At 39.6% G+C, this 12,113-nt stretch overlaps 1 protein-coding gene across 1 annotated transcript in view; it reads right to left on the bottom strand.

Annotated features, from left to right (window-relative positions):
* GSK3B (glycogen synthase kinase 3 beta) overlaps positions 1–12,113 on the bottom strand; it is a 146,919-nt gene that overhangs the window by 88,770 nt on the left and 46,036 nt on the right. Inside the window, exons 2-3 of the mRNA XM_029283856.1 lie at positions 9,328–9,411; positions 4,914–5,024 (exon numbers count right to left, since the gene is read on the bottom strand). Of these exons, the coding sequence (XP_029139689.1) occupies positions 4,914–5,024; positions 9,328–9,411 (195 nt within the window). The remainder of the gene's footprint in view (positions 1–4,913; positions 5,025–9,327; positions 9,412–12,113) is intronic.

The raw sequence follows: 12,113 nt of genomic DNA, 5'->3' as shown, positions 1-12,113 counted from the left end.
TATAAAAAATTTTCTCTTAAATTTTACACTTGAGTTTTTCCTTCACTTTCTTCACTCTTGAGTCAATACTTTCAAAGAAGTCTTCTTATCTTTCATTGGATCAACCACACCATTCCGATCACCCAGCATAGTCCAATTGAATTATTTTCTTATGCAGAAACCTATAAAATTGTTTTTATTGCTCGTTTAATACATATAGGCCAATGCCTTCTTCTTCAAAGCTGGAGAAATAAAATGAAATCCCAATCTCGAGTTGATCAAATGTTTTGAATCTCAGCGTCAACAACTTAACCATCCTTTGGCTTGTGGAGCTTATTGAGCATTCCCTGCAGATCTGTCGTTACAGATCTCTTTGGCCTCGCCCCTCCCACTGGCTCCGAGGTCAGTGAATATGTTATGGATACAACTTTTTTGTTGCACTTTCTCTTTACGCCTATAAGCGGCACGGGTCATTCTTTGCTCCTTTGGATTCACTCCCAACTTTTGTTGATTCTGAAAATCTCCTACAGATGATGACATAGCCCCAGGCAGTTCCACAACAAGTTGCTCCATCAAATCTTCCTTTGCTTTAGATGTCGATGATGATGATAAATCAGCTTTCAGGACCGATAAATAAAAATCTTTAGCTTTTTGAACCGTATTTAATCTGTATCTGGTCCCCACATAATTTACCACAATACCAAAAGGAATCTCCCATCTAAAGGGCATCTGCCGCTTCTTTAACTCCTGAGCCAAAAAAGTAAAATCCTTTCTTCCTCTTAAAATCTTAGAAGGTATTTCTTTTAAGAGTATAATATCTTGTGCAGCAATTTGAAATTTCTGCTGATAAAAAAGCTGTATAATTTCATTACGACGTACTCTTGTGGTAAAATAAACAACAACATCTCTAGGTATATTTCTCTGACGTGCAACCCAGGAATTTACTCTAAAAATTTTTTCTATTTCTCCACATATCACATCTGGGTTGCAGTCCAAAACCAGGCCAGAGCTGTGACTATTTCTTCCTTAAGTTTCTCTTGTAAGTCCTCCTTAAGACCCCTCAGAGCAAATTCCATTTCTCTGTATTGTGACATTACCATATCATTTTGAAGAATTTCCACTCCTTCTTCTACTTTCTCAAGTCTATCCTCTGCTCTTTCCATTTTCTCCACTAATTCATCTACCCGACCCTCTATACGATCAACATGAACTGCTAGTCCTTGAAAAATGTGTGATATATTTTCACAAAGTTCCTGATTTTTCTTATCAAGAAGCTCTTCTGTTTGTTTCACAGTCTGCATGAGGACTTAGCTAAAGCCTCTTGTAGATCTTTAAGTGTAATGGAAGGAGGAGGTGACGGTGGGGGAGATCTAGGTTTTTGTTGTTGAATTTGCACAACTGGAGAAGAAATAGCTGTTTTAGGCAATGCAGAAACTCCAGTACGTTTTGAAGCCATTCTGCCAAATTATTTTTAAAACTCACAACAGCAGGTATAAACTTAAAAAAGCTTGACTTAAGAAAAATTCTTTAAAGTCCTTTAGAATGTATCATTCCACAACCGGAAAAAGAGTGAAAGTTTTCCTTTTGTTACAAAGAAACAGCGCTTCCGCGGCCATTTTCTTCTCACTTTCACTTATAGCAAATAGCAAAAGTCCCAGTAAAATCTTTGAGTTAAAGTCACAATTTAACTAAAGGCACTCCGAGCTGCGGAGGAAGGTCCGGACTCCAGGGGAGTTCATAACCTTCATCCCCCCAGGATCGTTCCTGGGGGGACTAGGGAACTCAACCCCTATCCAGACCGAACTCACTTTCTCCCCTTTGCCCGGGGAGAAAGTTCCAAGCCGCAAAACAGCTGATCCGCGCTGTTTTGACAGGCTTTGACGCAGTCCCGGGCGGGAGGCTAAGAAAAAGCCTCCTTCGGCGAAGCCTCGCCACCGGAAGTCCGATATAGAAGAAATTTCATGTGAGAAAACGATTCAATATATGGAAAAAAATAATTTACCAAAAATTTCAGAAAACATTAAAACCATGTTAAATGAAACACCGGGTCCAGATGTGCTCCCGGCAGAGTTGTACAAATGCCTACAAGATACATTAAGTATACCGTTGAAAGATTGTGTAATGAACTTTTATTGGAGGCTAAACTCCCAAACACATGGACAGAAGCAAATATTACTTTGACACCAAAAAAGGACTCAGACCTGACACAGATAAAAAATTACAGACCGATATCATTACTAAATGTGGACTATAAAATCTTCACTTCAATAATAACGAAGAGACTGAAAAGATTTCTAACTGAATTTATACATCCAGATCAAAATGGATTTCTACCAAAGAGACAAATAAAAAATAATTTTAAGAGTTATAATGGACATATTGGAATATTATGAAATGCATCCAGGGAAACAATTGGCAATAGTATTTCTAGATGCCCAAAAGGCATTTGATAATGTTTCCTGGCAATTTATGACTCAACAACTAAAAACAATGGACTTTGGACAAAATTTTATAAATATGATTAAAACAATATACCACAAACAGCGAAAGTGATTGTAAATGGAGATTATACAGAGAATTGTGACATAAGAAAAGGCACAAGACAAGGATGTCCACTATCTTCATTGTTATTTATTTTAACTTTGGAAATTTTAAATAGAAATATTAGACAAGACCCAGAAATTAAAAGACTAGAAATAAAAGGTGAAACTTATAAATTGCAAGTATTTGCAGATGACTTGGTATTTATCCTAGAGCCGTGATGGCGAACCTATGGCACACGTGCCACAGGTGGCACGCAGAGCCCTCTCTGTGGGCACGCGCACCATCACCCCAGTCCTAGGTTGGGTTTTATAAAACCTTTTTGCTTTAGGCCTCCGCCACCGTGTGCAAAAAAAAAAAGTTCAATTTCAACTTCTCGCGGGGAAAAAAAGATTTAGCAAAGTTGGAATTGATTGAACTTTTTAGTCCCACCCAGTCTGCCGTTACCACCGCAGCCACACCCACCCAATGGGCCACACCCACCCAATGGGCCACACCCACCCAATGGGTCACGCCCACCTGGCACCCAACAATACATAAGTGGGTTTTGGGTTGCAGTTTGGGCACTCGGTCTCTAAAAGGTTCGCCATCACTGTCCTAGAGGAACCTTTAGAGATGATTCCTAAATTATTGGAAAAGATAGAACAGTTTGGAGAGATAGCAGGACTGAAGATAAACAGAGAAAAAACTAAAGTTATAGTTAAAAATCTTACAGATAAAACAAAAAAAAACAATGTCAGAAAAAATTGAATTACAAATAGTCAAAAAAGTTAAATACTTGGGAATATACCTGACAGCAAGATGTTCAACGATAAGAGAAGATAACTATATAAAATTACTGAATTAAATAAAACTTGACTTAGAAAAATGGAAAAACTTGCAACTGTCAATCTTAGGAAGAATTGCTACGGTGAAAATGAATATATTACCAAAAATATTGTTTTTATTTCAAACGATACCTATGAAACTGGAGAAATTGTTTTTTGAAGACTTAAATTCTCTAATTTTAAAATTTATTTGGCAAGGAAAGAAAGCTAGAATTAAATTGAAAATGTTACAAGAAGCTAAGGAAAATGGAGGTTTTGGCTTGCCATAATGGGTTTTATATTATCAAGCATCAGCACTAACATGGGTAAAAGAACGGATAACTCTTAGAAATAAAAGGTTGTTGTATTTGGAGGGACATGACTTACAACTCAGTTGGCACACTTTCCTATGGTATGGGAAAAATAAAATTCATAAATATTTTGAAAACCACTATATTAGAAATGCATTATTACTAACATGGGGGAAAATAAAATGTAAAATATACTTGAAAATTCCAGGATGGCTTTCAACAATGGAAGCATTTGTACATCCAAATTTAGTCAGTCTTGAGAAAATATGGACATATAAAGATATTCTAAACTCTGAAGGGAATTTAAAATCTAAACAAGAGATGGAAAATCAGGGTACTGATCTATCATGATGGGCATATTTACAAATGCAAGTGAGATATGAGAAAGATGTTAAATTTTACAGATTTTATAAAGAGCAGACCTTGTTTGATCAGATATTATTAACCTCTGATGAGAAACCAATTAAGAAAATGTATAACTTTTTATTGAATTTGAAAAGGAAAATGAACAAGTAAAAAAAACAATGATAACATGGGCAAAGAATTTTGGATACAATACAGACTTAGAGAAATAGCAAAACTTGTGGGAAAGAAATTATAAATTGACAACATCAACCTCTTACAAAGAAAAACCATATTGGACAAAACAGAATACTTTCAAATTTGGGACTTATTTTATCAATGGCTGGAGAAAATAATAAGTGATTAGGAATTCAATTTGTATTAGTGAATGATAAACTCAGACAATACATTTGTTGAAATAAGTACTTTTGAATTGTAATAAAAATCAATAAAAATTTATAAAAAAGAGGTGGTGACCCTTTGAGAGCTGAATGCATCGAAATTTCAATTTAATGTATGCAGATTAGTGTACATTCAAAGTGACAATAAAGTTATTATTATATTCTAAATAGAGCCCCAAGTTCCACAAATCTTTCAGGAGGTGAAAAGTCAATCACCTACAGTCAGCATCAATTCCAATAAAACAAACTGCAAAATGGAAAGAAGAAAAACAAAAGGAGAAACAACAAGCAAATAAAATAAAATGTGAAAGTACATGGCCTTGAATACCCATTACTGAGGTGGTGGATATTCTGCTATCAAATAACGACTAAGGAGAAATAATAGGAGTTACAACTTTAGAGCATACTGACTCCAAAGATAAAAGGATGGCCTTCCTACTAAGTAAATTCACTTCCAAAACTTTCTGAGTGGCACAAATACAGACAAATAACATAACCAAGAATTATCAAGTTTCTCAATTCTTTTCACTTACCTTCACAAATATCATGGGGAGTGTCTGTTTGGCTCTACTATAATGCCTTGCCACTCTGTATACTGTCTCAGGAACATAGTCCAACACCAAATTAAGATATACCTCATCTTTCTGGAAAGGAGAAAAAGCAAGAAAACAAGAAAAACAATAATAAGGTATCTATCATAACATTCATTACTATTATAGCGTAGTATAATAGTATAGTAGTATAATAGTATAGAAATTTTTAATAACTTTTTGCTAAAATTTGTTATCTGACAAATGCAAATTTGACTTATGCAACTATTTATCATATAGTTTTTTATTTAAAACAGAGGTATAGAGATATGAATATTATGAAGTAATCTCATTTACTACATTAAAGGGAAAGAATAAAAAAGAGGGAAAGTGACCAAAGAGCTCACGAGGAACTAGATAGTGAAATATATTGTAAGTATGTTATAACCCTCCCCCAACATTTTAAACATTCAAAATGTAACCTAAAAACAGATTCTATTCCCTGAAGGTACACTTACCTTTTGACCTATAGCAGGGGTATCAAACTGCCAGCCCATGGGCTGGATGCATCATGGTGAAACCGCGCCTACCCCATTGCCAGTAATGGAAAAAAAGTTGTGATACCTCACGTGACATTGCGAGTTTGACACCCCTGACCTATAGTGTCATGATGTAACATTTACTTAACTATTAAGAGGAGGTCTGCTACTAGTTAGAATATCTCTTTCTCTTTATCCACTTTAATCAGCTTCTTTCTCAAAGCATAAAGATTAATGTAGTATTTCACAAGAATGAGAAGTATATGTGTTGCTTTCAACTACATGTTTGTTCCACCAAAACGAGCCAGACTGCAAATATTGCTTCAAACATCCTGTCTTCTATGTTTTTTTTAATAAACTACTTTAAAATATGTCATGTATTGATTTAACAACTAGCCAGCTTATGTAATGTAAGACGTAATAATGGGAATGACTCGGCAGGGTCTGTGTCTCTTTAAGAGCCTTTGAATAAAGGGAAGGCTCTGCTGATGTGTTCTTGCGTACATTTATTACACAGGAGGTTAGGTTATGCAAGTTTTAGAGTGCTGCAATGGATGCCAGATCTAGCTGAAGGACTACCCATTAAGCCAGGGGTGTCAAACTGCCGGCCCACAGGCCAGATGCATCATGCCGAAACCACGCCCACCCCATTGCCAGCAATGGAAAAAAGTCACGATACATCATGACACGTCATGTGACGTTGCAAGTTTGATACCCCTGCATTAAGCAATGCTATTTATAAGGAGTCAAAGTCCAGAGTATATCCTGTAAATAAGAAAAGCTCAAGGCAAACAAACAGAGTTTTGCAGTTAGTGCACGCTGATTTAATTGGTCCTATGGTGCCCTCTCTAGGAGGGGCTAGGTACATACTAGTCTTAGTAGGTGACTAAACCAGATATGGGTTTTGCTATTTATTAAAGAGCAAAACAGAAATTCTACAACAGTTCAAGCAGTGGGTGAATTGTGTAGAGCAAAGATATGGCCATAAAGTATACCAGCTGCAAACAGACAGGGGGACAGAGTTCATGTCTGACAATTTCCAAAGGTGGCTGAGGAACTTAGGCATAGAAGTACAAATCCGTACTCACCAGCAAAAAATGGGAGTGGCTGAATGGAGGAATGGCGTATTGCAAACCATGAAAGACTCATTGCTGGCAGATGCAGGAATGAGTAAAACGTTCTGGGGGGGGCACTATGAAAACAGCCACCTAGCTAGTATATAGGGTATGGAGTGTTACTTTCAATGAAACTCCATATTATCTGTTATATGGAAGGAAACCTTCATTGGCTCATCTAAGGACATTTGGCAGTTATCCTTGGGTGCTATTCCCAAAAGCACCAGAAGGAAGGGACAGAAAAAGGCCAGGAAACTTAGGTTTGTTGGATATGAGCCAGGTTCCAAAGGGTATAGATTCACAGATGGAACAAAGAAGGTTGTGATTTCAAGGTCTACTAGTTTTGCAAAACAAAACAATTGGGACAGGGTGTGTGCTAACACTGAGGTGTTCACACCAACACGTAGTGCTAGTTCTCAGGAAGGAGAGGCTACACAAAGCCCAATGAAGGAAGAACAGAATAGCAGCTCAGAAACAGTAGGAATAGAAGAGGATAGACCTGAGGTAAAGAGAGAAGTCGCAGAAACACAGGAACAGATGATACTGAGGAGGTCTGAATGTAGCAATAAAGGCGTACCTCCTGATTGGTTCTCAGCAAGTCAGGTATAGCAGACATGTCAAACTCACGATGTCGCGTAACGTATTGGGACAGTTTTGCCATTGCTGGCAATGGGGTGGGCAGGGCTTCCGCGTGATGCGTCCAGCCCAGTTTGACACCCCTGGCGTATAGTGTAAGGTATGAACCCCGTAATTACCAAGAGATGTTATCACTACCTAAAGTAGAACAGGATAAATGGAAGGAGGCTATGGACAGAGAAATGGAGTCTATGAATGTGCATCAGGTGTTTACCCTTATGAGATTAACAGAAGGATAAAAGGCCGGGGGTGCAAATGGCTATATAAAAAGAAGGTTTTACACAATAATGAACTGCAGTATAAGGCACGGTTAGTTTTGCAAGGATTTACATAGAGAAAAAATGTTCATTATGATGAAGTGTTTGCACCAACAGTAAGAGGTGAGACCATAAGGCTAGCATTGGCTTTAGCAGCTGCACGCAGTTATACCATATATCATTTCGATATTACGACTGCATATTTAAACACTGAATTAGAGGAAAATATATATATATGACACAAGCTCCAGGTTATGAAACTAAGCACCCTGGATATGTATATAAACTGAATAAAGCCATATATGGGTTAAAACAGTCAGCAAGAAATTGGAATCAATGTTTAGATGCTGCTCTCAAAGAGTTAGGTTTTAGAAGCAGCAAGGCAGATCCATGTTTGTACACTGCACAGTATAAGGGCGCAGAATGTTTCCTGTTAGCTTATGTTGATGACTTGTGTTTTATTACTAAGAATCGCTCCCAGGTTGACTCCTTTTTCAAGCAACTTGAAAAGAAGTTCCAGTTAAAAAGCCTGAGGGAAATAAAGAATTATCTAGGTGTGGAGATAAGAAAACCAAAACAGGGAGGATATATGTTAAGCCAAACAAGGAAAATAAAACAAGCTGTTAGGAAAGTATGATATGCTAGGCTGTAACAGTGTATTAACGCCTATGACACCAAGCTTCCAAAATGATATAGCAGACAACACAGAATGTGACCAAGAAGTGTACCATTCAGCTATAGGTAGCTTATTGTATTTGTCCCAATGGTCAAGACCAGATATAGTCAATGCGGTTAGCATTTTGAGTCGGCACACTTCAGCACCCAAACAACAACACTGGTTAGGGATAAAAAGAATATTCAGATATTTAAAAGGCACAATGAACCTAGGGCTAAGGATAAGGCTATCTGATGGCTTATCATTACAATGCTATGTAAACAGTGACTAGGCAAATGAAATGCATGACAGAAAGTCAAACTCAAGGTTTGTGATATTGTTTGCTGGCACCCTAATTGGATGGAAGTACACAAAACAACCTTCAGTAGCACTGCAAACTGCTGAAGCTGAATTTATAGCATTGTCTGAAGCATGTTCTGAATTAATCTGGTATGTCCAAATTACTAAGAGATGTACATATTGATGTAAAAACTGTGCCAATATTTGAGGACAATGCTGCATGTATAAAGATGGCAACGGGAGAACACATTGGAAGCAGAAGCAAACATGTAGATATAAAATATTATAACATCACGGAGACTGTAAAAGATAAACTGATAAAGTTACAGCATTGTTCCACTGACAACAATATAGCCGATACGTTGACTAAGCCTTTAAATGCAGGCAAGCATCAAGAGTATGAAAAGGCATTTGGGTTGACAGCTGTTTAGCTTTAAATGGGAGGAGTGTCAGGGTATTAATTTAACAGCTAACCAGCTTATGTAATGTAAGATGTAATAATGGGAATGACTCAGCAGGGTCTGTGACTCTTTAAGAGCCTTTGTATAAAGGGAAGGCTCTGCTGATGTGTTCTTCTTCCGTTTCCTGCTGTAACTGTGGTTTGTTGGATTCTGCTGTACTAGTTCATGTATGTATATTATTCCTGGTGTATGATATTGTAGATAGTGTAAGATAAACCACCATTTACTATAGACCATGTTTACTGTGTTTACTCCTGGGTTATTTCGCACAATAAGACTGCATGCTCTGACAAAATACATTCTGCTTTTGTGTACGCATTATGTGTATGCATTCAGCCATCCCCTACTTTTGTTGTCAGATAATGAATTTTCAAACAGACAGACACTTTGGTCTGTTGCTTGCATTTGTTCTACACATCTGTTGACATTCTAGAATATCTTTTTTTCAACTTACCTTCTCTCCACTGGAGTAAAAGAAATAACGTAATCTGACAATGTTACAATGATCAAGCTTTCTCATGATTTGAAGCTCTCGATTCTAAAAAAAGAAAGGATATTATTTAAAAGGTCATTTTCTAAAATCTTATCACTTCATATGATTTGCTATAGGGCTTGTACATTTTGTCAGTCTGAAAAAAGATACAATATATTCTGCATTGATTTTTACTGAAATAACATGTAGTATGAATTTTTTTTAGACACTTAGACAATATGTTCAGTATTTTAAATCATTTAAAGTATATGTTAACAAAATAGGTTCAAATAAAATTAAAGCACCATAAAATTACCAGAAAAATTGGAAAGTTTAACCCAGTATTTCTCAATTCCTAAGAAAATGTGTGTCAACGCTGCAAATACTGTATATTCTTGCTTTGACAATATGCAGAACTGTCTGGTATTTATATAGTTAAACCAGCAACTGGGAAAGAGGGAGAGCATAAGGATAGCCCGGGAGAAAGAAACCGGAAGTAAATCACATCTTCCAAGTTGATTGGAAGATGTGAACCATGACCCTACAATAAGGGAGTGGGAAATGCTTGGAATGTATATGCATAGGAAGAGAAGCCAGACCTAAGCATTTCCACTATGCTGTACTGACGTCTTTGTAACCTTAATAAATGCTTTTAGGAAAAAATATGCCTGAAGGTCCTTTTAAGTGTTTCGTTAATCAGACACATGACATCATGCTTAGGTCCGCCCTCATTTTAAAACAATCTGGGGTCCCTAACCCCATCCACTGCCTCAAAGTTTGAGAGGTACTGGTAAAGATTTGGGGAAGATTTGACATGAAGGAGAAAAAATTGTCTGAGACCAGCCTCCTCCTGGCTGCAGCAGTTTCCCCAGGGGGGGGGGAAGCGACAGCCGGCAAGCCGGGGGAGAGAGGAATTTGGCAGATTTCCCAGCTGGGAGCGAGGCCAAAACTATCAGAAGAACGGACTTGGTCGTCAGACTGTGATAAGCCGAGCGCAGGCTCTGGAGGAAGCCACACAGCCTGGCCAGCAGAAACGGTGAGTCACTGTCCTGAAGACGGAGGGAATCCCAAATTGAGGCCTTTCCAGCAATGGGCACTGTGGCTTAATCAGCAGCAACTGAGCTTACCACAGCTAATAGAGGCCTTACGGCAGCTTGAGGTGATGCAACAGCCAGGAGAACTACAGCCGGTCAGCTTGCAGATGGGGGAGGCCCAGCATGTCCAGCAATCATTGAGGGGCCTACAACAGCAGAGGGCATCACCACCCCCTGCAGTCCAACAGCAGAATACACCACTACAAACCCCACTTGCACAGTCACCATTGGGAGGCCTGCAGCAGCAGGGGGCACCACATCAACAGCAGGGAGCCCAGCAGCCATGGGACCAACAACCGGGGTGGGGCCAGCAGCAACAGCCCCAGTGGGGACCGCAACAGCCTGTTTTTGCACCACCCTTCAATGCAACCTTCGATGGAGACCCAGAGAAGCTGATTTTTTTTCTCAACCAAGGGCGCTCTCACTTGAACCGCTGGGCCTACCACNGTGCCATGGTCGACGTATTTGCATCCAACCTAGAGGGAGAAGCAGCTGAATGGCTGAATAATTTATATAGTGAGCAAGCCCCCGAATTGGAAGATCCCCACCTTTTCCTCTTAGGTCTGAAAGAACGATTTGAGGACCCATCCATAGGCCTCAAAGCAGCAAGACAAATTCACAAAATAAAACAAGCCGGGAGGCCTGCGCTTGAGTACGTGTGAGAGTTCCGCAAGTTAGCAGGCCGAACAGAGGGGTGGTCCGAGCAATCCCTGGTTCAATACTTTGTTGAGGGATTGGATGATCACCTCTCTCAGGCTTGAATCTATCGAGAAGTACCTGATCGGCTACAGGAGTGGTACCAGACAGCAGTGAAGCTAGACGTTAAGCTCTCTCGCTATAAGAAGCCTCCCCCACACGAACCCGAGCAGCAACCAGAGCTACCCGGACAGCAATCACCCCCACGAAAGCCCTCAACTACGGCAATGGCTGAAAGACCCAGGCCACCAACACGCCCTTCCTTTAAGTGTTTCCGGTGTGGACAAGAAGGACATCGAGCGGCCACCTGTCAAATCCCCTACCCCCGACGGCAGAGCAGACAAGAACCAGCAATGCGAAAGAAACCTGCTCAGCAGCTAACGAGAGAAAAATCCAACCGGTTCACGCAAGAACCTGTCGCCCAGATTACACCCCACACACAGGAGGACGCTGGGACTCCGGTTGGACCCGCCCCTGCTCTACCCTCCTTTGACAGCGACAATGAAGGAGAGAACGACCCGATGGTGAGTCAACAAATCCCGCCTTTTTCACTGGCCGCCAAGCTTATAATCCCTAAGTCTGGGGCACAAATGGACTTAAATGTGCTATTTGATACTGGATGCACCCGCTGCATTATTAGTCAGCAGTTTGCAATGAGAATGGGCATACGGGCAAAACAGCTTTCCAAACCGGTAAGGTTTGAGCAAGCCGATGGCTCCCTGATGGGAGGGACTCTTGTCACACAATTAACTGAGCCCTTACGCCTAAAATAGGTGCAAACTGGGAATTTATTCGTTTCCTGGTGGCTCCAAAAATGACTGAGACAGTAATTCTAGGGTTAGCCTGGTTAGACAAATGGAAACCTTTCATCTGGTGGGAGAAAGGAATGAGAACCATGAGACTACCAATAGGGCCTAATCCCCCTCTTGAGTCAACGGATGTTGCAGGGCACCTTAGGCCACCCAATGAGCAAGCGCA

This window comes from Protobothrops mucrosquamatus, unplaced genomic scaffold (assembly GCF_001527695.2).
Source record: "Protobothrops mucrosquamatus isolate PMUCROS unplaced genomic scaffold, P.Mucros_1.0 scaffold_88, whole genome shotgun sequence".
Taxonomy (NCBI): domain Eukaryota; kingdom Metazoa; phylum Chordata; class Lepidosauria; order Squamata; family Viperidae; genus Protobothrops; species Protobothrops mucrosquamatus.
This window is presented reverse-complemented; position numbering and strand designations above follow the sequence as displayed.